The sequence below is a fragment of the Hylobates moloch genome, unplaced genomic scaffold (genome assembly GCF_009828535.3).
Source record: "Hylobates moloch isolate HMO894 unplaced genomic scaffold, HMol_V3 SCAFFOLD_18, whole genome shotgun sequence".
Taxonomy (NCBI): domain Eukaryota; kingdom Metazoa; phylum Chordata; class Mammalia; order Primates; family Hylobatidae; genus Hylobates; species Hylobates moloch.
This window is the reverse complement of record NW_026652293.1, coordinates 840087-867183: the sequence shown is the minus strand read 5'-3', so window position 1 is coordinate 867183 and position 27097 is coordinate 840087. Positions and strand designations below refer to the sequence as shown.

General features: G+C 52.5%; 1 protein-coding gene across 6 annotated transcripts in view; it reads left to right on the top strand.

Annotated features, from left to right (window-relative positions):
* The window catches only part of SSBP3 (single stranded DNA binding protein 3), a 181609-nt gene that overhangs the window by 114002 nt on the left and 40510 nt on the right, over positions 1 to 27097 (top strand). For all 6 annotated transcript variants that reach the window (XM_058430617.1, XM_058430616.1, XM_032137245.2 and 3 more), the window contains exon 5: positions 12770 to 12859. In XM_058430617.1, coding sequence (XP_058286600.1) covers positions 12824 to 12859 — 36 coding nt within the window. In that variant the 5' untranslated portion in view covers positions 12770 to 12823. The remainder of the gene's footprint in view (positions 1 to 12769; positions 12860 to 27097) is intronic.

Below are 27097 nucleotides of genomic sequence, written 5' to 3'. Positions count from 1 at the left end.
CGAGAGCCACCATGCCCGGCCGAAAAGCAGGATTTCTGCAAGAATTTTATTTATCCAAAAAATATTTACTGAGCCAGCATCTTCCCTGTGCTGTGCACACCATCCCTGCCCCCATCCCTGGAAGATAGCTGGCTAATTTAATAAGGAATTAACAGTCAGGTGTGACAAACACTGTGCTGAGAAACACGTAAAGGACAAAAGGGTATCACCCAGGCCTGAGTAGAAAGGAGAAGAGTGTTGCAGAGAGAGGAAGAGAAGAGTGTTGCAGAGAGAGGAACCTGCCTGTGCAGAGGGTGGTTGCTGTATTCATCAAGTAAATATGTGTGAAAGAAAGGCCTTCGTAAGCTGGTACTAGGTACTAAATATGTGTAAGTAATAATAGGTTATTCTTCTCTGAATGGGACCCCAATAAATGTTTTGTAAAGACCTTCCTTTGTGTTTTCAATACCATATCGATGGGTGGCATGAGTAGGGGATGGACCACCTCTATGAGAAGTCCTGTGTTTGTTTCAGAAGCTGAGTTTGCGTCAGAATTCTCAGTAGATGAACTCCCATGTCCCTTCAGAAGCCTCTGACCAGCCCGCATGCCTCCGATCCTCCTAGGCCCCACCCCCTTAGCAGATCTCTCACCGGGATCCTAAGCGATGTGTGTGTTCTTGGGTGCTCTGGCCCTCTTCTTGGTGGGTGCAAACAAGAAAGCCCTGCTGTGTGCACCTGGTAGATACCCAACAAATAATCTGTAGTGAGCTCCGAAGTGGCAGCCCCGCCTTGCCCTTTAGCTTTGTGGCTCCCACCAGACTTTAGCAGGCCACACACTGGGGTTGCAGGCTGGGGCTGTGTGTTGGTCAGAACCAGGTGGGTGCCTGAACCACCTCTTCGTCCCCTCTGTTACTTTTGGAGCAAACCATCCAGTCACCATCCTCCAAGAGTCTCCTCTGAAAGCATGTCAGGCTCTGTTTTAGAAGGCCGCTTGGCAGGGTGGGGACGTGATGCCTCGTGGAGGGGCTGATAACTGTGATGCTAGAATTTGAGATATCTAAAATGGCTGTATTTGGTTCCTAGGGGTATCAGGTACCAGAGATATTACCGTTCCTGCCCCAGAGACAGCCACGTGTACATACACACGCGTGTGCACACACACATGGAATCCATGACCTGGTGAATTCTCCTGTTGGAGGCATCGGCATTCCCTTGCTTTGGCACCACTCCCTCTCGTTTGTTCAGAGCCCTGAGGGCTGGGATTGGGGTGGGATGAGGGTCACTGCTGTCTGGTCTGAGTGCGACAAACCTTCCTGCACCTGCACCCTGGAATCTGGGATTTGAAGGGCAGCAGGGGACCTCAGGGGGCTTGTGCAGGGCCTCGCTCACAACACAGGAGTGTTCTTGGGGGAACTGACATGAGGCTTCACAGTGGCCAGGGCAGCGGGGGCCGTAGAGGACATGGCCTGGACTCTCATCCCTTCCTGTAGCTTTGGGGCTCACCCACCCTGTCATTTGTACATGAGGCATCTGGGGCTCTGAGAAGGGAAGGGGTTGCTTTGCTTTGGGTTACCTAGCTAGTTTCTGTCAGGGTTTCTGCTAAGGCCAAGCTATAGTCCTCTCTTGTGTCAGTCTGAAGAATTTGGTAGAGGGAAAGAATTGTGGATGTTGAAGTCAGGTAGACCTGGGTTTGAATCCCAGGACTGCCATTTCCTGGCCTGCCATGCAGCTCTCAGAGCTTCAGTGTTCTGCCCTGTGATCCAGGGAAGATAATGCGGGTCTACCCCCTAGGACTGTGGAGAGGATCAGAGATAAGTACATGACAGGCCAAGCATTAGGAGGCACCTGTGAATGCACCAACTGTTGCATTCTTCCCACTCCCTTAGGCTGTGCAGGGGAGAAAGAGCGAGGGCCTAGCTGGAGCTTGTCACCTCCAGGGGAGTAGAGTCTTGGCTGAGGGGTCTGTCCTTGGCTTCCTAGAACACTGGAGGGCCCAGCTGCAGGCCCAGCCATTGCTACTCAGCGCCTACCTGGTGGGTAAGGGGGTCAGTGTGGGCCTCTCTCCCTTCCTTCTCAGCTGTATCTAGCAGGTGCCCGAGAGCAGCCTTCCAGGGGCTGCAGACAAGGTTCCCCATTGGCAGCACTGGTGCCTGAGCAGGATGCAGGCTGGCACCTGGATTTCAGGCAGGAGAACCATCTATGCTGTTCCTTGCCTGACAGCTGGGCGTGGAGGGCTGCCTGAATGGACAGCAGCAGACACTCTAAGTGCCCAGCGCCTCGTAGTGTTGTTGGGTCCAATTTCCTTTGCTTTGTGACCTATATCATTCTTTATTCGCTAAACCCTCTGAGCAGGCGGCAGTAATAAATCAATTAATGACTCCGATGAATCGTTTAATGGCTGACAAAATAACACTAAAGCCAACAGCTTGCATCTCTGCAGCAGTACCAAAGGACGCTGGTTGACTCAGGGTGGGGGACGAAACAGAGACTGTTAGCTAAATGAGCGCAATTAGTGTGTGTTTTAAAGGCTTAGATGGCATCTGCTCAGCGCCGAGCCCGTGGGGCAACTGTGCGCTGGGATGGCCGTGCAGACCACGGTGGTCCGCTGCTCACTGCCTTCCTCCCGGCCCAAGGAGCTCAAGGACTCCCGGCTGTTCGTTTACACAGAAGAGACGGTGTTGGGTTTGAATTATGCGCCCCTTCCCTGGCACTGGGGGAGCCGGGTGAACTTGTCAGACTGTGTACATTTTGTCCTGTCACAGCAGAGGGAGGAGGTGAGGGAAGGTGACTTGGTCCGCACTAAATTTGATGCTCACTGAGGAGAGTGTGGGCTCCCATCCTTGAAAGATGTTCTGAGGGCCCTGCCTTTAATGATTTATTTTAAACTTAAAAAAATAAAAAAGTTTCTAGAAGCGGGTGGTTTTCTGTTCTCTGCACACCTCGGTCCTGGCAGGATTAAGTTGTCATTGGAACTGAGCGTGTGCGCGGGTCCACGCCAGGGAATTTTCCACTTTGCAGAAGCAACTGCCAGTGTTCTTGTTAAGGAGCTGTCACTGGCCTACTATGACATGTTTGTGGTTGTAAGTAGCTCCTTTAAGACAGTGGGAAATGTGTGTGTGTGCGTGTGTGTGTGTTTTGCTAATGGTGTAAACTAGGGCCTGAAGCTCATTTCTCTTTAAGAAGAAAATCAACGTTGTACAAATACCGAGCTGTTGATCCACTCCGCAGTGTTCATCTAGGGGGGACCTCTAGCCCTTAATCTTCCTTGTCTTGCATGCACATGCCTGGGACCTGCGCCCTGTGCCGTGTGGCCCAGCTGGGAGGTATCTGCCTGTAGAGGAGGGTGCGCTGGCTGGGATCCACTCTCTCACCAGGTACTAATTATTAAATACACGGGGCTCCACCTCTTACCGAACAGTGACCTTTGATCCAGTCCCCAGAAGAAGCCGGGTGCTTCCTGGGATGAATGGGCAGGGCCTGGCAGTATGGTGGCTTCAGACTTCCCAGCCCAGGGAATTCACTTCCTCCTAAGGTGGCCACTAAGAAGAGAGAGGCCCCTTCTCAGAAGACCGGCTTTTCTGTCCATCAGAAGACCTAGTCTTTCCACAGCTTTCAGCCCCTTTGTGTCTCCCCATCCCCAGCCTGCTGTGGTTAGGGAATCTTAGGATGTCAGCACGTGGTCCTCTACCTGGAACTGTGTCTCTGGCTCTGGGCTGCCGGTTGCTGAACCCTTACCTTGGCTGAGTCTGGCTGGGCACCTTACCTAAGGGTCATGTTCAAGTTCCCTATGCCTCCCACAGAGGGTAGGGGGCTCCCTTCCTTAGCAAATGATGAGGGGCGCAGAAGGTAAAGTGAGGTGCTTGAGGACTCGGCCCTTGGTGAATGGAAGAACTGGGCCCTGACCTGTTTCCAGGTGACCACTTTTAAGTGTCGATTCTGAAACTTGGATCAGAGAAGGCTGAGGTGTGGCCAAGAGCTGGGGCTGTGGTTTTAGCAGATCTGGGCTTGACTTCTGGTTCTGCCCATTTCCAGCCGTGTGACCTTGGACAAGTCCTTTTACTCCTCAGAGCCTCTGTGTTCTGGTAGTGACTGTGGATTGTTGGGAGGATGGAGGGAGAGAGACTGGATGAGCCACACCATGAGCTGGGTCACAAGGGACCGCCTGGGGACAGTGAGCCTTCTCTGACTAGGTGGCTGGCTCCTCTCCTGTGGGGGAGCCCTCCTATCCTGGAGGAGGGAAAGTGAACAAGCCCCACGCCCACCCCCTACCCTGGAGATGGTGCCAGGGGCGGGTGGTGTCCTAGAGGGATTTGCTCTCTAAGGAGAGGCTGTCAGGAGGCCCCGTGCCCAGGGAGGGTTAAAATGACAGCGTAATCTCTCACCCCTGTATCACCTCCTGCATCCTCGAGTCCTGCCGTCCTTTAAGGCCCCGGCTCAGGTACCATCTCTTCCACAAAGCCTCCCTGATCCCCCTAATCCCCGCCCAGAGCACCTTCCCTGTCCCTCAGTTCTCTGTCACCACAACTCCTTGCATCCTCCTGACCTGCGGGGCAGACCCGCAACCTGTCATCTGCTCTGGTGAGCACAGCGCAGTCTGGGTGGCCCCAGAAGCGAGTGTTTGCTGATGCATCCAATGTGTAAAAAGCACTTGCAACCCCCCACCTTGTTTCTCCTCCTCCCAGGGTAGTTTGCCAGTTAGATCTAACGGACTCTTCGGTGGGATCTTGCATTCCTTGACACACATGTGTGCGCACACACACACACACACACACACACACCCCTTGGTGAATGCCAGCTCATTGAAGTATTTGTCAGAAAGAGCAGAGCTAGAAGGTCAGCCTACTTGGGGAAGCACAAAACATATAGACAGTCTCAAACACGGGAATGGATTGTGCTTCTCTCATGTGTTTAATGAAGTATGAAGTGCCGGCTCTTTCTTTTCATAAGAGTCAAAGCGCACAGAACTCTTCCTGGGAACTACAGGGATGGGTGGGACGTTACTGTGTGTTTTTTGTTTGTTTGTTTGTTTTTTGAGACAGAGTCTAGCTCTGTCACCCAGGCTGGAGTGCAGTGGCACGATCTCGGCTCACTGCAAGCTCCTCCTTCCGGGTTCACGCCAGTCTCCTGCCTCAGCCTCCTGAGTAGCTGGGACTACAGGCACCTGCCACCACACCCAGCTAATTTTTTTTGGTATTTTTAGTAGAGACATGGTTTCACGTGTTAGCCAGGATGGTCGTGATCTCCTGACCTTGTGATCTGCCCACCTTGGCCTCCCAGAGTGGACTGTGGTTTTGTTTTTTGAACCCAAGATAAAAGGTGGAGGCACAGAGGGAATAACGTTAGAGCCACTTAGCTGCCTGACCTTGAGATAGTACACTTCTCTGTGCCTCAATTTCCTTACCAGGAAAACAGAAATGACATCTTCCCAGCGATGCTGGGGAATAAATACTACCCCCACCCCCCCACCCCTGCTTATGTACGGGATCACAATGAAAAGGCAGTCTCTTCTCCAGCCCTTCTTGCATTCCAGGTTCATACCCAGGTGGCAGACATGTGCTGGGACTTAGTAAAATAAGCTCAGGTATCAGGACCACCCTCATTTGGGTCTGATGGCCTGGCCCTGACAGGTTGAGGCTTTTGTCGTCTATACGTGGCCCTTTTCAGGTCACTTGCTGAAGAGCTCCTTGGACATCCACAGTGTCACTGGAGCAGCAGGACCTCAGCTGCCTTGTGTGGAGCCCAGGGCCCAGGACAGGAAGGCCTGATCGGATCACACAGTAGGTGGTTTGCAGCCAGAGCTGGAATCCTGATCCTGGGACCTTCAGTGCAAGACTCTTTTGTCTTAATAATCCCCAGGCCCAGGCGGTGGTGGGTCCTATGGCAATCCTTTTTTAATATGGTTTGTGCCATGTCTCCACTGGGAGCGACCCCAAATTATCACAGCCTGCCCCCTCCTGAGGCAGCCAAGAAGCTTTTTGTAGCTCGGGACGTCTACTGTTGGACCCAGGGCCGCCCATTGGTGCCGGGAGGCACATTCATCCCTCCTCCCACGCGATGGCCCCCTGACTATTTGAAGGCAGGGATCTTGTGTCACTCCTGTGTGTCATCCAAACCTATTTTTAACGTCAGCTGGTTCTGCCTCTTCACGTAGCAACAGCTCTGTTTTCTCTAAGCTGCACAATTAGAGCCCCTGTTCTTCAAAACTGATTCTGTTCTGTAGTCTGCATATGAAACCAGGAATCCTCTTCCTGTCCCCTTCCCTTCTTTGAACCCCAGTTCTGTCCGTCTTGGCCTTTCCATCTGGGTGATGACATTCCCCCGGTCGCTTCCATTCCTGATTTGTATCTTTAGTTTGTTGATGCTGCTGAAATTCCCTCTGGGAAACCTGGCCCCAGAGGGACCCGGGTTACTCCACAGTTTGCACAGAAGTCTCTGTCTTGCTGAAACCGGTGCCAGCATCCCTCCCTCCCTCCTTCCCCAGGCCACCAGACAGGCGTCACTTAGAGGCTTCCTGTCTCACTTGCCCTCTGTATGTAGTCATCACAGGAGTGCCCCAAGCTCCCCTAAGTGACCTCCATTTCCCAGCTTTGAGCACATGGCTCCACCCTCAGCACACACCTCCCACCCCCTGGTGTTTTGGGCCCTGGGCCATGCAGCCTGTGTTGAGTTTCAGTCAAGGAAGTCGTCTGCACATGCGGTTCTGCATGTGGCCCCCAAGCTGCTGCACGCCAAGGCCTGAGTATTAGGGCGGGGCAAGGAGGGGAGGGGATTTGCAGAACAAAGTACCATTTTGCAGCCTTGTAAATCAGTCAGGAGGGGTTGGCCGACCTGGCAGGAGTCCCACATTTCCCTCTGAGCATTTGTTTTTATTCAGTTTTCCAGGAGCTTCATGTGCCTAGAACTAATTTTAAAGAGAGGGTTGGAGCGGGGGTCTCAGGCTAGTTTGTGAGCGAGGATAGCTGGGGTTCTTGAAATGAGGCCAGAAGGTAGTATCTTGCAGGGAATGCCCCTGGACCATTGCTTCTTGAAGGAAAAGCATGAACACTGTTGCCTACTCTGAGATACTTCTCTCTCGGTGGGATGAGAGGCCTCTTGCTTCTGGAGTTTGGGGTACTCTGGTGGTATTGGGATTTGTTGAGCGAGCATGAGTGTGCCTGGCACAGGGTGAGGTGGGGCAGTAGATGTCCCCCCGCTCCGCCATTGCCCAGAGCAGAAAGTTCCATTCCTTAGCCTGGTTTCCAAGGCGCTTTCTCATGGAAGCACCTCTCTGAGGCCCCCAGGTTTGAACCCTGCTTCTCCAGCCTGGAGGTTAGAGGGGGAATATCCATCTCCTAGAGTGGGACTGGTGGTGAGGTTTTCAGGTGTCCTTACGGAGTGGGATTGCAGGGCTGGTGCTGAGGTTTTCAGGTGTCCTTATGGAGTGGGATTGTCGGGGATCTCTGGTTGCAGTGGCATGTGTCTGTCCCATTGGAGCATGGATGGGGCGGAGGCAGGGGCAGTCCCTGAGCCCCATGGCTGTGTACCCATCCTGGGATCATCAAGAAACCCTACTCTTTAGAGAGGGAGCTGCGGGATGAGTCCTCCTGGCAAGTCTCCCTGGCTGTGAACGGCAAACTTCAGGCAGTGCTCTGAGAAAGCGCCTCGGGCTTTTCAAGTTGACTGTAGGTTTAGGGGAGGCAGCTGGCTGGAACGGGCCACATCACCCTGTTTAAGGTCTCTTTGCTGTTTAGAACAGAATTTTAAATTAGCTTTATTTGTTGTTTTTGTTGTTGTTTTTTAAAGTGCAAGTTACCAAACTGCATGGGTGGTTTGAGTTGGCTTTCTTGAGTCCAAAAAGTGGATAAGCATTGGTGAGGAAGGCCTGGGCGGTTAGAACCCAAATGTCAGCCACTGTTATCTGCGGGCTCAGATAACAGGTCTCTGGGTAGTGTTTAATCTTTGATCACAAAATGGCCTATAATGAACAGAGAAGAGTTAAAACCCAGGTGCCCTGGAAAGAGGGTTGCTGTCCTGTTCATGGAAGAGCTGCTGTTTCCAGTCCCAGCTCCCCTTGGCGTGTAGCCTTAGCTGGGGAGAGCAGCTTGGAAGAAGAGCCTTAGTGGTCATCTCCTCTAACGCCATCATTGGATACATGGGGAAACTGAGTCCCAGAACGACAAAGGGGCCTGTCCATGGGCTCCCAGCTAGGAGATCTCTAGCTTCTGAATCCAATATTCTGTTCTCTTTTCTTCCATGGGGGACTTCTAGCCCGTGCACCCACCGCAGCCCTGGCATGCTGTAGGCCTCAGTGAATAACGGGGGTTTTCAGGGGTTTTGGTTTTGTGTTGTTAGAGAAAACTCACGAGACGCTTTGCTGAGGGTCTTAATGGAGCTCCAGCTCAAAGTTGGAAACCACAGAGGGAGGCCGATTCCTAGCAGTCTGGAAAGGCCTGGCTCTAGACGGTCAGCTTTGAGCAGGTCTCTGAATAATAAACTTAGTAAGCATGATCGGGCCACTGCACTCCAGCCTGGGGACCAGGTCTCTAATTATAATAATAATAATTTTTAAGTTTTTTTTTATAAAGTATAACTTACCCATATTCTAGATCCTGCTAATACACCTGCGTACAGCAGGTGTATGCCTTGCGTTGTGCTGGGTCTCAGAGACGGGAGAAACAGCCCTTGCTGCTGTTGAGCTGCAGGAGGGTTGGTGCAGGGATTCAGCATAATGTTCATGGATGTGGTTGGGGGGAGGGTACCTTGGTTTAGATTTTGTGAGCAAGTTATTTCTGAGCCTTTCCCAACCTCTTAACTCTTTTGTTGCCCTGTACCACTGGTTGCTGCTTTTCGTTTTCTTCTTCACACTTTTCTGCCCTTTTTAACGTTTTTTGTTATGAGCACATGTTTGCTTCATAATCAAAGAAGAACAGCAATAACTATCAAAATTCAAGGCACAAATTTAAGCACTGCAGGACGACTTAGTTTTGCTGCTTGAGAAGCTTTAAATGATCAAGGCGTCTCCTCCGCTTCCTGCCCCTTAGTCACTGCTAACATGGTCCTGGTTTTTTGTCCTCCTTCATTGGAGAACAGCAAAACTCCATCTTCCACCCCACATTTCAGAGAATTACACCGTGCATTTACTAGAACCATGGTGACCCTGGCCATTGCTTTCAAAGAACCGCGGACCATGCACTACCTGCAGTTCCTAGAACCACGGACTCGCTCCTGATCTCACAGGAAAACGACGTCTTAGAGTGGAGGAGCCTCATAAGTAAGGCAACAGAGTACTCGTAGGTTCAAGTTTTCATTTAATTTTTTTTTTAGGCAAGACACGATGGTTCACACTTGTAATGCCAGCACTTTTGGGGGCTGAGGTGGCAGGATTGCTTGAGGGCAGGAGTTCAAGACCAGCCTGGGCAACATAGTAAGACCTAATCTCTACAAAAAATTTTAAAAATTAGCTGGGTATGGTGGTGTGCACATGTGTTCCCAGCTACCTGAGAGGCTGAGGCAGGAGGATCCCTTGAGCCTAGGAGTTTGGGGCCGTAGTAAGCCATGATCGGGGCACTGCACTCCAGCCTGGGGACCAGGTCTCTAATTATAATAATAATTTTTAATTTTTTTAAAAAAAGTTATAACTTACCCTTAGTCTAGATCCTCCATATATAAAAAATCAAATACCCAAATAGCAAAGGACATTAATGATTTGCCATAAAATTAGATCTACAAGTGGCCAGTGCAAACCATTTCAAAAGGTAATGACCTAAGAGGTAACTCAGAATACCAAATACCAAAGGGATACTAACTGCCGGATTAGCAGACACTGAGATTTAATGCCTGTGATTTCATTGGTTAATAGGCTGGGTGTGGTGGCTCATGCCTGTAATTCCAGCACTTTGGGAAGCCGAGATGGGAGGATCACATGAAACCAGCATGGGCAACATAGTGAGACCCTGTCTCTAAAAACAAACAAACAAACAAACTGGTTAAATAATGGTACATAAGAAGAATGAAATTGTTAAATGTAACACCAGTCTCTGAAAGAACCTGAAGAAAATGTAGATGGGTGTTTACCTTACCCCATTTTTTAAAGAAGTTTTTTGCTCTTGCTGCTGAGGAGTAATTTTTGGCTGTTAATCACAGAAAGTTGCCATTTTCACAGAACCACTGACCACAGAAAAACAGTAATGCAGCTAATGGATAAGCTGGCGATTCCCTCACAAGGCCCCATCTCAGATAGTGCCAGGCAGGGGCAAGGCAGGGGCCTGTGACCTCAGACCTGGGGGATGGGGAGATCTACAATCCTGATTTTTGGAGATGCTTGAAACTTGTACACATTACAGGATGGTTGGCAGGATAGCTCTTGCAGAGAGGGCTGTTTTTCTGTAGACAGAATCATTTTGAAAAGTAACATGCAGCTTGCCCATTCTCTTCACCTGGGGTCTGCGCAACACCCACTGTATGCCCTGTACTTCTTTGTTTCTAGATTCACAGAGCTGTCCCAGCTTACAAAACACAGCTCATTCTGTCAGTTTATCCCCCACCACCCTGGTGAGGAGGTGGGACAACAGCTATCTCATTTTTTTTTTTTTTTTTTTTTTTTTGGAGGGGTGCCCTGGCGTGCACCCAGGCTGGAGTGCAGTGGCGCGATCTCGGCTCACTGCAAGCTCCACCTCCTGGGTTCACGCCATTCTCCTGCCTCAGCCTCTCTGAGTAGCTGGGACCACGGGAGCCCACCACCACGCCCGGCTAATTTTTTTGTATTTTTTTTAGTAGAGATGGGGTTTCACTGTGGTCTCGATCTCCTGACCTCGTGATCCGCCCACCTCGGCCTCCCAAAGTGCTGGGATTACAAGCGTGAGCCACCGCGCCCGGCCTCTCATTTTTTACAGGAAGCAAATTCAGAAAGTCCGAGTGGCTTGTCCACAGTCATCCCACTTACTAGTAGAGGTGACAGTGCTGAAAACCAGGTGCATTTGTTCCCAGGTCTTTTTGTTCATTTTGTTGCATGCAGTGTATTAGTGGGATTTGCACATTACCTCCCTTCCTTTCATCAAAGTTGGAAGTTAGAGGTTCTGGTTCCTTTTTTTTTTTTATGAGATGGGAGTTTTGCTTTTGTCATCCAGGCTGGAGTGCAGTGGCGCAATCTTGGCTCACTGCAACCTCTGCCTCCTGAGTTCAAGCGAATTCTCCTGCCTCAGCCTCCCGAGTAGCTGGGATTGTAGGCGCCCACCACCACATCCAGCTAATTTTTGTATTTTTAGTTGAGACGGGGTTTTGCCATTTTGGCCAGGCTGGTCTCAAACTCCTGACCTCAGGTGATCCGCCCACCTTGGCCTCCCAAAGTGTTGGGGTTACAGGCGTGAGCCACCGCGCCCAGCCTCTGGTTCCTATTTTACCACCAATGAAAGGAAAGAAAGTGACTTCTTTAAGGTGGTGATGGGAGGCTGTTTCTAAGAGGAAAAGAGGCGTTCTGTTTCCTGATCCCAAGGGGCTCATTCCTCTTCCAGAGAATCAGAACCCTGGGAGATGACTGATGACCAAGTTTCACTTTCTCAGTCGTGGTGGGGTTTGGGGACCACCAGGGTTGGAGGTGGGCTTCCTGTAGAAGGAGCCCCTGAAGGCCTAGAATCAGTGGGAAGGAGCAGGGCCCAGTTCCAGGTAGGACTGTCAGACCTGTGGCTTCCTCAGGGCTGGGGCCCAGATGTCTCAGCCTCACCCCTGCCTGTGTGAGCACAGGGCCAGGCACAGACCACCTGAATGGGTCGCACACAGAATCCTTTGGAAGGAGGCCAGGCTGGGGAGAGCAATGTGTGCTCACCCCTGGGAGGCATTTGTTGAGGCAGATATACCAGGCAAATGCCAGAACAGCAGCGTTTAAAGACAAAAGGAATGACGGTCCCCCCGCTTCACGAGGCCCCTGTCTCTCATGAGACACCTAGGACCCTGCAGGGCCAAGAATACGCTCTGCCCTCCGTCACCCTCTCCAGCAGTGTTTCCCAGTTGGTCTGCTCATTTATTCATTGAGTCATGGATATTTATTGATCTTTTGCTCTATATGACATGCCAGCCACTTGCAGAGGGCACAGAAATTTATAAATCACTCGCCTGCCAAGAGCTTCTCAGAGTAGCTGGGCAGACACAGCCCGGGGCCATATAATGCTGGAAGCAGCACATTGGCCATGCACCGCTGCTCTGCACTGCAGGAAGCACCTTTGGCACTTTGTCTCAGGCTGTCCTTGCAACCTCCCTGAATGGTGGACATTGCCCCCCCATTTTATTATTATTATTATTATTAGAGATAGGGCTGAACCTTTTGGGCTCAAGTGATCCTCCGAGCTCAACCTCCCTAGTAAGTGGAACTACAGGCGTATGCCACCGCGCCCAGCTGATTTTTTATTTTTTGTAGAGACGGGGTCTCCCAATGTTGCCCGCGCTGGTCTCGAACTCCTGGGCTCAAGCGATTCTCCAGCCTCAACCTCCCAAAGTGCTGGGATTTTAGGTGTGAGCCACCACACCCTGCCCTCCCATTTTAGAGATGAGGAAAAAGAGCCTCGGAATTCGTTGCTTGCTCAGTGGGGGCCGCACCTGGGAATTGAGTCCAGGTCTGAGTGTATAAGCCCTACTTGTGTCCTGTCAGTGGGAACATGACACTTCCCTGGGATGCTAGGAGGGCTTTAAGTAGAAAGTGGCCTGTGAGGAAAGTCCATGGGGAATGTGGACAGACAGGGAGAGCCAAGACCAGGGGTCAGAACTCTGTGTCTCTGGTTGTGGGTTTGGCCACTAACCCTCTGCCTTGTTGTCTCCACAGAGTGCAGCAGCTGCCCCGAGCCCCGTGCTTGGCAACATTCCCCCCAACGATGGGATGCCAGGAGGCCCCATCCCGCCAGGTTTCTTTCAGGTACGTGCGGGGCCCGTGGGTCTTGTGGTCCACCTTGTATTCCAGGCTGAGGCCCTGGGCAGGTGGGAGGGCGGGAGAGAAGTAAGTAGCTCAGTTTGCCATGGTCTAAATACAGTTGCTTTATGCTGGTTCAAATCCTTCCCTTCCCGTCCCTTTCACCAGTCCTTCTAAAAGCTGAGAGGGAGAAAAAGATGGGAAAGCAGAAAGCTCCTGCATTGCCCGCACTTCTGCTGGAGTTTGCTTTCTTCATGCCAGCTTCGTAGGCACGACCCAGTCTGCCCCTGGCCGGGGAGGCGGTGGGGGCTACTTCCAGGCCACTGTGGAGCTTTCTTTTAACAAAAGGCTTTACAAAATATCAGTAAATTGTTCTTTGTTTCTGTTTTGTTGCTGCTGCTGTTGTCATTGTTTACTTTGCTTGTCCAAACTACAAACCTTAGGCGTAATCTTAAAAAAACACAAAAACCCACCGTCTTGGCGGGTCTCAGAATCCTTTCCCTCTGGTTAACCACTTGATTTTTTCCAAGTGTGATCACAGACAGCATCCCACAAGCATCTGTGCTCGTGCTCTGCCCGCCACAGGCAGGAACAGATCCCACGTGGGTCGAGAGTCTGGCCTTCTCCAAGAGACACCTTGTTCGGCTTTTTCTGGGGTGTGTGAAATCGGGCTTTCTGTTTCACCAGGTTGGGCGCGGCTGCCACCCTCTCTGCGCCGCCTCCTCTGTCTCTACCTTCTCCCCGGCGGTTCATGTGTTTTAAGCCAACTTGAGACTGGGGAATGCCATCTTAGAGAGGTACAACGTGCAGGGCTGTAAGGATCTTTTATGATGACACTCTCGCTCATAACATCTCTCGTTCTTTCAAGCCTGTCGGCAGCTGAGTTTGAGAATCCGCCCGAGTTCTCCACACCTTTTGAAAGATTGGCACTCCCAGATAAGAACGTGGAAAGCTGTTGTGTGGAAAAGGAGGCAGAAATTTCCTCTGTGCAGCCCTAGAATTCAGAACTCGGACCAGTGAGGCAAAGTCCAAGGACACTTTTGCTTGGTATAGGCCAGAATTTAGCACCCGTGCTCACCCCACATCAAGGCAGGGGGCTCTCTGGCCCTAGAGGCATCTGAGCAAAGACCTGACAAACGTCTCCTAGGGATGTTAAAGGGGTTTCCCTCTAGGTGAGAGATGACCTGGAAGATGATTCTACTTGGCAAGATTTTGTATTTCAGTTGGTGTTAACTCCTGAGAGAAGAGGGCTGGGACGTGCTGCTCACCAGCTAAGAAGGACGGCAGTGAAATTCAGGTGTTCCCCAAACACAGAAGTGGTAGGTCACATGATGGTGGTGGGAGGAGAGAGAGGGACGCAGGATGGCCATCTGGGGCATTGGATGGCCACACGTGGATCTGTATGCATTCCCAGAACACTGCCAAAGCCGGAGCCTTGTCCAAGGGGCAGAGATGAGTGCAGCCCCAGAAATAGGTGTGTGAGCTCCAGGTTGGACTGGACCAGGCATTGCCAAGGTCTCAGTTTGGGGCAAGGCTGCGGACATATTGAAGATGGGTTGAGAGTTAGACCTTAAAATACTGGAAACTCATGGACCTAAGAAAGGCAGTAGCCAGAGGGGCTGCTGTCCTACCAGGGAGGCAATCCAAGGGGCCAGCGTGTGAGAGGCTCATCCTCACCAAGGCAGGCATCTTCCTGAATGCTGCAGATGGCGCCCCGCACCCATCAGCGGGCCTTTCGCACTGGCGTTCTGTCCAGTTGGGAATTCTTTCTAGGCTTACATGCCATGGATGTTCTTGATACAGTGCAGGTGTGGCTTCCGTGTCTGGTGGACCCACCCAGGTACCATGCTTCATCTGTGTGCATCCTGATTGAGGCTGCTTGCTGGCATCTGGGTGTGCGGTGCAGATTAGGCCACTGTGGTAGAAAGAGGTAGACAATACCCCGTTGTATGTTTTAAAAATAGGCCATTGACTTCTATTTTGGCCTGAGTCTAGGACAAGGCTCAGGTCTGCCTGATATGTGGGCAGCTCCCAACTTCCTGCTTTGGTATAATTGTCCATGGCTGAGGCCTAATTCCAGACATACTTCTTGGGCCCTCCCCTGTGACGTTTGGGGTGTGTGGTCAGAAAGCCAAGACTGATTCCTGTCCTTATTTAGCCATTACTAGCCACCATCAAACAGAGGTAACTTTTGGACCTTCTTGACTTGAGGTCACCTCCGTTTTCCCAGGCGCGGCGAGCCATCAAGAGCTGACAAGGTCATCCAGTAGACAGCAGAGAGCAATGTCTTGGCCTCTCTGCTTCCTAGGTGACGTTGGGTGATTCCTTTCTCTCACTTCCGGGCATCATTTCCCCATCAGGCAGATGCAGCGGGATGGGCTAGGCCAGGTACCTGGCCTGGTCCTTCCTGGCCATGATGCTGAACCGCTCAGGCTGGGACACTGCCAAGGGGAAAGGGTATCTCTCTGGAAGGAGGTACTGGCTGCCCATTTCCGGAGTAGGCCTGCTTACAACAGGAATATTAGCTATTGATTGCTGGCCCTGCCCCTCACTAGTATTGCAGCCGGCCACTCTGATATTAGAAGGGAAATAGAGATGGTATCGAGGATTTTATCTGCTACCAACAATTGTACTCCTTCCCCTGCTTGGCCGAAGCCTGGGTAGAAAGCTCTGCTGCAGGAAGGCTTTGCACCAGGGAGTCGGCTTGGGATGGCTGAGCCAGCTATGGCCAGACCCTGGCCAAGGGTGGCCAGCCCAGTTTTCAGGTCAGGACTTCACCCCTAGCTGGTCCTAAATGTAGAAGCCCCAGTCCTCCAGGGTTGGGTGGGAGAGAGCAGCTGCCCACCTCCATCCCAGCCCCTCGGTAAGCAGCACGGGGCCTTGCTTCTGCAGGCCTCTGACTGCCAGGCTTCAGCTCCTGGGGTCAAAAGTTTTGGCCATCCACACTGAGGGTCTGCCATCGGCTTTCTCTTCCACATCCAGGTTTCCAAGGCGGGCAGTACCTGTCTGGTCCCGTGGCATGAGATGTCTCTGGTAGCAAGTTAAGGGCTGGCAGGGAGATGGCTTGGAAACTGACCTGATCACACCTCACCTTAAAACAAACAAACAAACAAAAAAAAACCTGCCCTAATATTGGCATTCCCAGCATCTGGCATATACTAAGGACCTAGTAAATGTTTGAACTGAGTTTATTTGTATTGCTCACATTATAGGACAGGAGCCCAGGCAGCCCCAAAGCATTAGATCCAACATTCTGGTCAGGGAGGGCCTAACAGGAAGCCGGCTTTGGAGTTCAGGAGTGGCGTTCTGGTGTTTTGCAGCAGGGAAGGACAGAGAGGACTTGGCCGCATACTTGCTGAGTGACCTTGGGCAAGTTGCTGCCCATCTCTGGACCCTAATTTTCTCACCAGTAGATGGAGCAGGCTGGACCAGGTGGTCTCTGAGGGCCCTCTTCCAGCTTTGATTTTCTGCTTTGGATCCAGATGGATTTTATATAATCAAGCAGGGGCATTTTTTTTTTTTTTTTCCACGCAGCTTAGCTCGGTTGGGCTGCACATCTGGCAAACCCAGCTTGGCTTTGGCCAGCCTCACTGATCTGGGTGGGTTCCCTAGTTCCTTGGTCCTTAAGGGGGGCACTGTCCAGTAAGAATTTCTAAGTTCCTTGGCCCTAAGGTGGTCCTAAGGAGGGCACTGTCCAGTAAGGATTTCTAAGTCCAAAACGGGACTCACAAGAAGGCAGGGGTCATGGAGAACTGAGCACTGGGTACAGGCTGTTTTTCTTCTTGTTTTGTTTCTAAATTCCAATAGTTGTTTTCAGTTACACAGTGTTTTTAAACATGCAACTTACTTTCATTTTCGTCACAGTGTTTCTGCAGAGAAGGCATGCAGATTGGGAAAGTGAGGCTCAGAAAGGTGAATGACTTGCCCGAAGTTAACCAGGGACTGTAATCAGAGTCCAAACCCAGCTTCCCTGGTTCCTCACGGGGTGCTCTTCCACAAACACTCCAAAGTCGAAATGTAGATACACATCTGATTGGATGGCGGAAGCAGGGAGAGTAGAGAATTAGATAAAAGGAGGGAGAGACCGAAAGGAGATAGAGAAACCGTAACTCTTATCTAAAGAAGTAGCAAATAAGTCTCCATTCAAATGCCAGCTCTGCTTGATGTGTGGTGGCTGCGGAGAACACCGTGAGAATGATTCTGAAGCTGTGTGTCTAGGCTCAACGGATAGTGACTGGCAATGTCTACCGTGAACGTGAATGTGTTGGTGGTGGTACATATCCTCTTTGCCATCCCTGATGTAGTCCAAGCTTCTCATTTATAGATGGGGAAATGAAGTCACAGAAGGAGAAAGGGCTGTGGTTATGACTGTCATTGGCCGTCTCTGATACGCAAGGCATGGGGCTTGGTTCCAGGCTTGAACTGAATCAACCATAGTCTGCCCACAGGAGCAGCCAGCCTAGCAGGGAGACTGACAGGCAACCCATCCCCTGTGGCAGGACAGAGGAGAGGCCTGCCTTCCAGGCTGAGAAATCAGGAGGGCATTCCTGGAGGCAGTGCAGCCCTGGCCGAGATGGTGTCTAGAATGAGGTGGTTGACAGGTGCTCAGTGGGAGATGAGGCTGGAGAGGTTGCCGGGCAGTTGTTGAAGGACCTTGTTGAGTGTGGGCTTGATCCGGTGGGCAGTGGGAAGCCAGGGCAGCACTCTGGGCTGGATAATGTCTTGGCCAGATCTGTGTTCCACAACAGTTACTCTGCAGTTGTTCCAGTGGCTTCGTGGAGACAGGGACTTGAGCACTGTGGCCAATACTCAGGAAGTAGCTGACCCTTTTTTTTTTTTTTTTTTTTTGAGACAGGGTCTCACTGTGTCACCCAGGCTGGAGGGCAGTGACAATCTCGGCTCACTGCAACCTCCACCTCCCGGGTTCAAGTTATTCTCCTGCCAAAGCCTCCTGAGTAGCTGGGATTACAGGCGCTCGCCACCACACCTGGCTAATTTTTGTATTTTTAGTAGAGATGGGGTTTCACCGTGCTGGCCAGGCCGGTCTCGAACTCCTGACCTCAAGTGATCCGCCCACCTCAGCCTCCTCAGGCTGGGATTACAGGCCTGAGCCACCAGGCCCGGCCGGGAAGTAGCTGACCATCTTGATGATGGATGCTGCGTGACAGAGACCTAGCAGAGGTCACAGGGTTAAAGACTGCCTTCTCTGGAAAAGTCCTGGAGGAGGGTCCCAGCTCCTGTTGCCAAAAGCTTAGCTCATCCTGCTTTGAACATCTAGATACTTGCCACCTTGGTGAAGGATAGTAGGGACTTGCCACCGTGGTGAAGGATAGTAGGGACTTGCCACCGTGGTGAAGGATACTAGGGAGTATTTGACACATCCCCTTTCCATTGAGTCCTCATTCCTGCCAGCCAGGCCCACCAGCCTTAGAAAGATGTTGAGGTTCCTAGAGAACTCTTCCCATTGGTTATGGGGAGAGAATGAGAAAGAGCAAACAATGTGTGTAGTCCAAGAGCCAGAGATACGACCCAGACAATAAGAGGGGAGAGCAACACGCATGACCCAAAATCTTTCCTCATCTCCTGCAGAAGTAGCTGAGGTTTCTCTGGGAGAAGGGCAGCCTCCTGAGGGTTCTGATGACTGTCTTGAAGTATCTGAAGCTCTGTTACGGAGAACCTGCCATGTACTCAGACATGCCCCTGTGAGCCCTCAGCCCCAGATTCCAAGTCCTTGAGAGAAGAGAAAACGGAAGCCGATTTGAGTCATTGTATGGAAGACATTTCTGTCATCTGCCAAATTAATGATGAAGTGGTGAGCTGTTTGACAGTGGTGGTAACTAAGCAGTGGCAGGATGCCCAGTGGAGACCTTGGGCACTGTGAGCTGTGGGGTGGGCGATGTGTTCACAGGGAGGGTCAAAGCCCAGTAAATGAGAACATACCCCTGGCAGCAACTGGGGCAGTTCCCAAAAGCTGAGCCAAATGCTATCCATTTCCTGCCCTGCTCTCCAGCGGGAAGCAGGAGCCAGCAGAGGGAGCGGACATTCCTCCTGCCAGAAAGCTGCTGCGGCAGGAAAGCCCTCTCTGTGCTGACGAGGACAAGTTTGTGACAAGGGGAGACTTGGGAAGAATTAAACCACCTTGTTTGTTTTTGGTTTCCAAAGCCTGTTACTAGTGGAAGCTAGGTGGCGGGGCGCTGGGGTCCCCACCCATCTGACAGATGGTGAAGTGAAGGCAGGGCAGGGGAAGGAGCTGAGTCCCGATCATGTGAGACCCGGACGGGCTTGCTTGGTCGTCCCTTAGCCCCTCGGTCAGACATGGTGTGTAAGGGCAGGGACCTGTCAGCCACCCAAGAGGCAGCCATGGACCCTGCCCTCAAGGGGCTCGTAGTCTGGTGGAGGGGGCAGGCAGTGACTGAGTGCCACGCTGGAGAGGTTGACAGGAAGAATACCGTTGGGGCCAGGCACAGGGCACAGCCAGTATGGCTTGTCTGGGGAAGCCTCTCCGAGGGGCTGACATTTGGGCTGAGGAGGAGGAGGCAGTTGGCAGTGAATAGAGGTTGGGGAGCGTGCCAGGTGAGAGGGAGCCTGTGCCAGGATGTGATGTGATGGACAAGTTTGGGGTGGCAGGGGCCTGGACTGCAGGCTGGGGTGTGGGGATGGAGCCAGGAATAGACACAGGAAGGACTTAAAGTCGGGGAGAGCCATGGAAGCTTCCTAATAAGGGGAGCAACGCGATCCCAGGAAGAGGTTCCATGGCCTGGAGGGGCTGGGCCCTTGGCTGGCTGGCCAGTGTGGAGTCCAGCTGCAGTCCCCTCTGGAGGTGGCCATGGCCCGAGCAGGAGTGGCGGCTGGGTGAGACTGAGGGCAGCTTTCCTGCCTGTGACTGGTGGCCTCTAGTGGATGTTGGAGCCTAAAGGAGGCCCAGCTTACTGCCCTCATAGGTTGGGGCAGAAGGCAGGTGTGGTGGTGAGAAGCCGAGGCTGGTGCCTGCTATCTTAGCAGACCCCTTACCTGGGGCTGCCCAGCCTAGCCCTCCCCACCCACCCCAGCCAGTGTTCTCAGGCCCGAGAGTAGAACTGTCTGACGCCCTCTCATGTTAATAGTTGCTGGTGGAAGCTCTCTCCAAGTTAGAAAAGCTGTTCCCTGCTGTGATTTCATTTGACTCTATGCGATGGTCCTAAGAACCAATAGCATTCCCACTGTATAGATGAGAAACTGAGGCTCAAATTGGCCAGTTAATCAGGAAGACAGGCCTGGGTGGGGCGGTGGGATCTGCAGCTTCTTGATAACTGCCTGTCTGTGGGGGAATAAAACCCCCTCCCCATTCTGGGCCTCGCCTGGCCCTGTCTGCTTCCCTGCAGGTGGGGGAGTCTGTCTGATAGATGCGGCCTCCTATTGGGGAGGAGGACAGAGGTGCTGTGTCAGGGGTGGATGTGTTCGCTCCTCCAGGGGACAGAAGCACCACCCCCTCCAGCTCCTCCGCCCTGCTGTCCGCCTCCAGACTGACAGAAGGCAGGGTCACCCCTGCTGAGAAGGATTAGAGAGGAGGCGGGGCGCCCCAACTGCTGGGCTCCAGGCCACAGTTGGAGGTGGGGAACCACTGCTCTTCCCCGCCCCCAGGCCCCACCTGTTCCAAACTGACTTGGCTCTGGGAGCGGCAGCCCCTCCTCTGGATACTGTGATGAAGCCCCCTGTCCTGGGCGTGGGACACTCTGGTTGGAGTCCAGCCCTGTTGCCAAATCCCTGTGTGTCCTCGGGGAGCCAGCCTTCCCTCTCTTGGCCTTAGCTTGCTCCTCTGTCCAGTGGGGGGTGCTGGCCACTCGGAAGCACATGGGTCTGGGCTGGTCCTGCCCTCCACAATCTCCTGGCCAGTGAAAAGAGGCCTGAGGCAGAGGAGAGGGAAGAAAGCCTTTTTTTGCTTGCCAACACCTCCCCTGCAAAGGTCAGGCTGTGCTCCCCTCCCTGCCCGGCAGCCAGCCTGGTGCCTAACGTCTGCCCAGCGGCAGATGACCGGCACTGGGGCTCCTAGCAACAGTGGACAAAAGGTTACTCCTGACGTGCCAGGCTGCCTCGGCGGCGGCTGGCTCAGCCCAGTCGCCCTCGCTCTTAAATAGGAAAAAAAGTTGTGGCCCTGACTTGTGTGCGTGCCTGTGTGCACGCATGTGGACATGTTTGTGTCTGCACACTCGAGCCGCCTCTCCCTCCCCCTCTGAAAAACGTGAACTCCACATGTAGCGCCGTAACTCTCACTGATGAAATGGAAAGTTGAACATAAATCAATGTCTGCCGCCCAGTTAGCTATGCATCAGCAGGCAGCGCCTGGGAGATTTGCTCGGTAACAAAGCACCCAGCGGCTGCTTGGGCCTCGACTGCCCCCTAACGCAGAGCCAGCCCCATGCCACAGAGCCCAGCTGGGCCACACACCACCTCCTCCTGGCCTTCCAAGCCCGGGATGGGACCTCACTCCTCTCTTCAACCTTTTGAGGGAGGGAATGGGGAAGTCTGGAGTCTCTGGCCTCTTGGACTTCGGAGGCCTGGGCTCTGTTCTTGCTGCTGCTCCTGGCAAAGCCCTCACTGGGGCTGTAAACTGACTCCCGAATCTCTGGCTTCTGTGCATCTGATACTGGAAGGATGGGTGTCAGTAGCTTCCTTCACCTCATGCTTATTAAGAGCTTGGGCTGGTTTATCCTTTCTCCTTTGGACCTGAGTTTTTACTTTGTGTTTTCTTAGAATGGAGTGATTTTTCCCTGTGCCTGGAAGCTGCTCTGCCGCACGTCAGCAGCATTCCCAGCACAGTGCTGTGGCTGCTCCCCCTGCCCCCACGAGGTCCTTCTGCCCCTCATCGGGGGACCCGAGTGGAGACCCCTTCGGGGCTGGAGAGTATTTTTCTTCTGTCTCTTCATAGCTGACTGAGGGGTGGACTCTCTTTTGCTCCTGTCCCCACCTACCTTCTCAGCAAATTGCACTGAGGTTTTTCTCCTTTTTTTTAAGTCAAATTCCTTAGCCCGTGTAGCAGAAGAGGTTTGAGGAAGAGAATTCCAGCAGAATCCTGTAATAACACGCCTCGGTATGACATGGATCAGGATAGACCCCCTGAGTAAGCTCACGCCACATGGGAGGAAACTGCCCTTCAGGGGGAGTCCAGGCTGGGCTCTGGGCCCAGGCACTGCCCTGGGGGTCAGAGGCCATTCCAGCATCTAGCTCAGTGTAAGGCACTGTTCTAAGTGCAGGGACCCACAGTATGGGGTCAGGTTCATGTCCTGTTTCTGCCTAAGTTAACTCCCAGGCAACCTCTCCCTGAAACACTCCCTCTCCGAAAGAGGGCCTTAGAATCCATGAAGCTCCTGGGCCAGGCCCACCTGTGATCCTGTAAACTTTTCTCTCAGAAAAGCCCCATCTCAGGCCAGGCATGGTGGCTCACGCCTATAATCCCAGCACTTTGGAGGCCGAGGTGGGCGGATCACCTGAGGTTGGGAGTTCGAGACCAGCCTGACCAACATGGTGAAACATCATCTGTATTGAAAATAGAAAAATGAGCCAGGCATGGTGGCACGAGACTGCAATCGCATCTACTCGGGAGGCTGAGGCAGGAGAATCGCATGGACCCAGGAGGTCGAGGTTGCAGTGAGCTGAAATCACACCATTGCACTCCAGCCTAGACAACAGAGCAAGACTCTGTCTCAAAAAAAGAAAGAAAGAAAGAAAGAAAGAAAGAAAGAAAGAAAAGCCCTGTTTCTTGTTTCTTGCTCAAGACCAAATGGTGGGAAAGAGACTAAGGACATGGTGGGGTGGAGGGGCACACCCTTCATGAAGTGCCAGGTCTGTATGCAGCACGGGGATGGGGAGGGCACCCCGCTCGGCGTCAGGCCACAGAGTGGCTGTGAACAGGGTCTTTGGAGCACGATGGCCCTGCACTTGGCTGGCAGTGTGATACTGGCAGTGACCCAGCCTCTTCAGGCACTGTTTGCTCAGCTGTGCTGTAGGAGCAATCACGCAGCAAATCATACCGTGTCCTTTTTGGAGATGTGGTGAGGATTGACTATACATATAGACCTATATTCAGGCCACACGTGGTGGCTCACACCTGCAAATCCCAGCACTTTGAGAGGCCGAGGCAGGGGGATCGCTTGCGGCCAGTTTGAAACCAGCCTGGGCAACACAGACCCTGTCTCTACAAAACAAACATTAAAAAATTAGCAAGGCTTGGTTGCATAGGCTTGTAGTCCCAGCTACTCTGAAGGCTGAGGTGGGAGGATGGCTTGAGCCCTGGAGATTGATACTGCAGTGAGCCTCGATCACACCACTGCACTCCAGCCTGGGCAACAGAGCAAGACCCTGTCTCAAAAGAAACTCAGAAATCTATATTCACGTCAGTAATGGTTTATTACTGCTGTGGAAAGATGACTGGGCTTCAGGATCCGTGTTGACCAGCAGCTGAGCCTGGAGCTCCCAGCGTGCCAGTCAGCTCATCTGTCCCTTCTGTCTTGGACAGGGAGGTGCTGGGTCCCATCCCTCCTTCACCTTCTGTGAAGGTGGTTCATGCTTCCTGGCGGCCTCTGGTGTCACACAGCCTGGGTGGGCACATGGGTTCCCTCAAGAAAGTCAGTTCACCTCTCTGAACCTCAGTTGCTTCATCTGGTAATTGGGGGCGATGATAGCCCTGACCTCTTATGTCGGCTGCGAGAATGCCGTGAGATGAGGTGTGTGAAGCCCCACCTGGTGTCTGTGCTGGGTTGGCTCTTGAGACCTTAAAGTTGTGGGCATGTCTGGGACTGTTCTTTTCTAGAGGCCCAGGTCTTTCAGTTTACCCAAGAGCAAGAGCTGCCTCAGGGTTTCTCCTCTTTCCAGGAGGGAGTCTTAGGGGCATGGCACAGCCTTAGTGACATTGATGTGTGGAAGAGGTTCTGGGTATTTTTGAGATCCGCTAGCTTTTTAGTGTTTAACCCTTCAGTTTGACCAACATGTTTGGCACAACTAAGCACCAGGCCCTATTTGGCCCTTTAACACGTTGCCTCTCTTCATGTTGTCCACCTGATTTACCTCCCTTAGCCCCTGCACAGGAGCTGCCGGGGAGGTCGAGGCTGGGAGGCAGGTGTTGTGTGTCTGGGAGCCTCTGATTCTTTTCCTCCCAGGCTTGCTACTATGAGTTTGATGGAGACCAGCTCTGACCTGGGGAGCTGGGTCTTCACCTGTGCACCTGTGTTCTGTCACTGGTGAATTTCACCTGAGTATCATTTGAGTTTGCGTTCCCGACCTGTAAAACAGAAGCAACTCTCCCTGGTTCATCAGCTATGCCTTGTACCAGTGTAAGGTGTGTGGTCAGAATGAATGGCAGATGGGAAATCCGACACGTGCTCCTTCCCAGAGGCTGGCATCTGGTCATTCCTTCCTTCAGCATACATTCATAAGCCACAGCTTTCTGCCCAGCCCCGCTGTGCTCCCGGGGTTGGGAGGTAGGGCAGCCTCTGGCCCCCACACAGTCATAGTCCACAGGGCAGACCTAGGCTGGGCTAACCAAAGGCGAGCATGTGGCTCGTTCTCCTCTGTCAGGTGCTCTTCCTATCAGTGGTGCCCCTTCATTAGAAGAATGAAGTCACAGCTCTTCGTGGTCTAGCCCTGCCACCCTCGCCCCACTGTTGGGCCAGCTGTTGTCCCACAGGGCAAGCGCCAGAGCTGCTGGCTCTCAGACCTAGTCTCTGCCCCTCCATCAGTTTGCTGGGGATTGTTCTACAGGCTGCAGCCTTCTCCTCTCCCCTTCTTGAAGCTTCTTCCCTTTCAGATCACTTTTATTCAAGAAGACTTTGACAAAGTCTTGCCCTTTCCTTGGCTCAAGGTCAAAAAAGTTATGCCCAACATGCATATCTAGTTAAGTTCCTCTTCGCCAGATTAATTGTAGTAGCCAATCCCAAGGAACTTACTCAAGTTGAAGAGGTCCAAGAGCTTAGAAACTTCGCTCTGTTTTGGGAAGTAGCTTTACTTTCCTGGACTACAGTGTCCCCACCTGTAAATGCAGCAGTGTTCGAGAGCGTGGATGTGAGAGTCCGGTGGTGAGCAGAAGAGACCTGGCCCCTGTCTTCTAGGCCCTCAAGGGCTTTGGGGGCAAAAGAAATGGGGGACTACTTGTAGGGCCAGATGACTCTGGTGGCGTTTGCTGAAGAGCACCCAGCATCAGGTGGGGTTTCTCTTGTTGAGGGGCATGCGTCCAACCCCAAGAGCAGCTCAGCTTGGTAGGCAAGAGGGCTGGCTCCGTGGGCTAATAAGGCTGTGTGAGGTCATAAGGAGGGCTGAGCCAAAGAAAGGAGGTTCCTGAAGGATTCCACGAGGCGAGGCAGATTCTGAGCCACAGCTTGGTGTATTAACAGCTACCCTTGGTAAGGGCTGAATTAAGTACTTGACTCCTGATATCTCAGACGGTTCTCTGTGAGGCAGGTAGGGTGGCCGCATTTTACAAGGGAGATAAGTCAGTTTCAGAGGGAGCTATAGGCCGGGCTCCATGCCCCATGAATCTGGGGCTTTTCCAGCAGCACCACAGAGCTGCTTCTCATTTTCCACCAAGTTTGCCAGGTATTGTTGCACCTGCCCGTGTGACCGTGGGCCCGACCTCCGAAATCTGTGTCTCTCAGAGTCCTGGTTCTTTCCCTGCTCCATCCTGTTGCTTCATCTTAACAGAGGAAGGAGGAAGAGGTCTTGGGCCATTCCCCAAGCTTCCCGGGGAGGAAGAGGCATGAAAAACCACCCAGTCATCCAGGGGGCTGCAAGACTGAAAGGGAAAAACTTGGCAGACTTTGCTGTTCCGTTCTTAGCCCTCTTCTGCTCAGTGGGCAATTGGGGTTGAATTAGGGGCATTCTGGATTTGTGGTTTCCAAGGCCTTGCAGCCCCCCTTCCTAGTTGGATATGGTGAACATTACTTTTTGTAACTGTCTGGGGTGAAGGGGCAGGGCAGGAAGGCTGTGTGCACCCATGTGGCTGGAGAGCTTAAAGTAGAGCAGGAATTCTCTGGGTGGATGAGGCAGTGCCTTTTTAATATGCACCTCACCTTCGCCTGTTGTTGTGATTAACAGTGGAGCCTGAGCGCTGGCGAGCGGTGGCTGAGGCCGGCAGGCAGGAGTGGGATGTGTCTTTACAGCACTATCCATTTTCAGAGCACAAGGAAATCTTTTCCTGGGGAAGAGGATCAGTTTGGCAAGGCCACGTTCACCCCATGTTCCAGAGGACTGGAGTGGGTCTGAATCCTGGGCCCATCTCTTCCTCTCCAGGCTTGTCTCTCCTGCACCAGTAGAGGTCAGGGAGAGAGAGGGGTGCTGTCTGGATTCTCCCCCTGGGGCACAGGATTCCCAGCTTCTGTGCCAGCATTAAAGAAGGCTGGGAGACGGGCATGGTGGCCCACGCCTGTAGTCCCACCCACTTGGGAGGCTGAGGTGGGAGGATTGCTTGAGCTCAGGAGTTTGAGGCCAGCCTGGACAACATAGCAAGACCCTGTCTCTAATTTTTTTTTTAATAAAGAGAGCTGGCTGTGCAGGGCTGGGATGTGACTTAGCGGGCAGCAGGTAGGATGGAAGGAGCCACTCACAAATGGGAATCTAATAGGTTTCCAACTTGAGAAAGGGCATAGAAACATCTTTGGAAAGGAACAGAATAGATACGTGATTCCCAAGATACAGATTGTATTGCCATTTCCTTGGTCAAGCCCCCAGATGTTAGTATCCTTCCCCTTGGCCTGGTGGTCCCATCCCCACCATCTTGTGCATAAAGTCCCCTAGAACCACACCCAAGCCTGCCTTTGGGCTGCATAAATGCCATCCTCACGGTCCAGAATCCCCTTCCTTTTCTTCTCTGCCAGGAGACACCTGTTCATTCTGCAAGTCCTGCCGAAATGTGACTGTTCTGTGGTCACTGCTCCCTTACTCCCCGGTGCACCAGTACCTCTGCCTCTAAGTGTTGCACCCTGGTCTCCCTGGCCAGCCTGGAGCTCTTTAGGGAAGGGCAGAATACTGCTTGTTCACATGTCTCCAGCACTTAGCTCAGGGTACTGGGACCTAGTGCCCGGTTAGACTGCCAGGTAGAGGTGGGCTCTGCCCATGTGTTCTGGATATTGGGCTGTGTTCTTGAAAAGAGTGCCCCGTTGTATGGATACATGTGGAATACATGGAGAATCTCCAGCAGGAAAGCCCTCCTTAAGCATTTAGTGGCTGGAGGCAAAGTCACGTCTCTTATACCCTGCCCCTTCCCAACCACAGCCATTC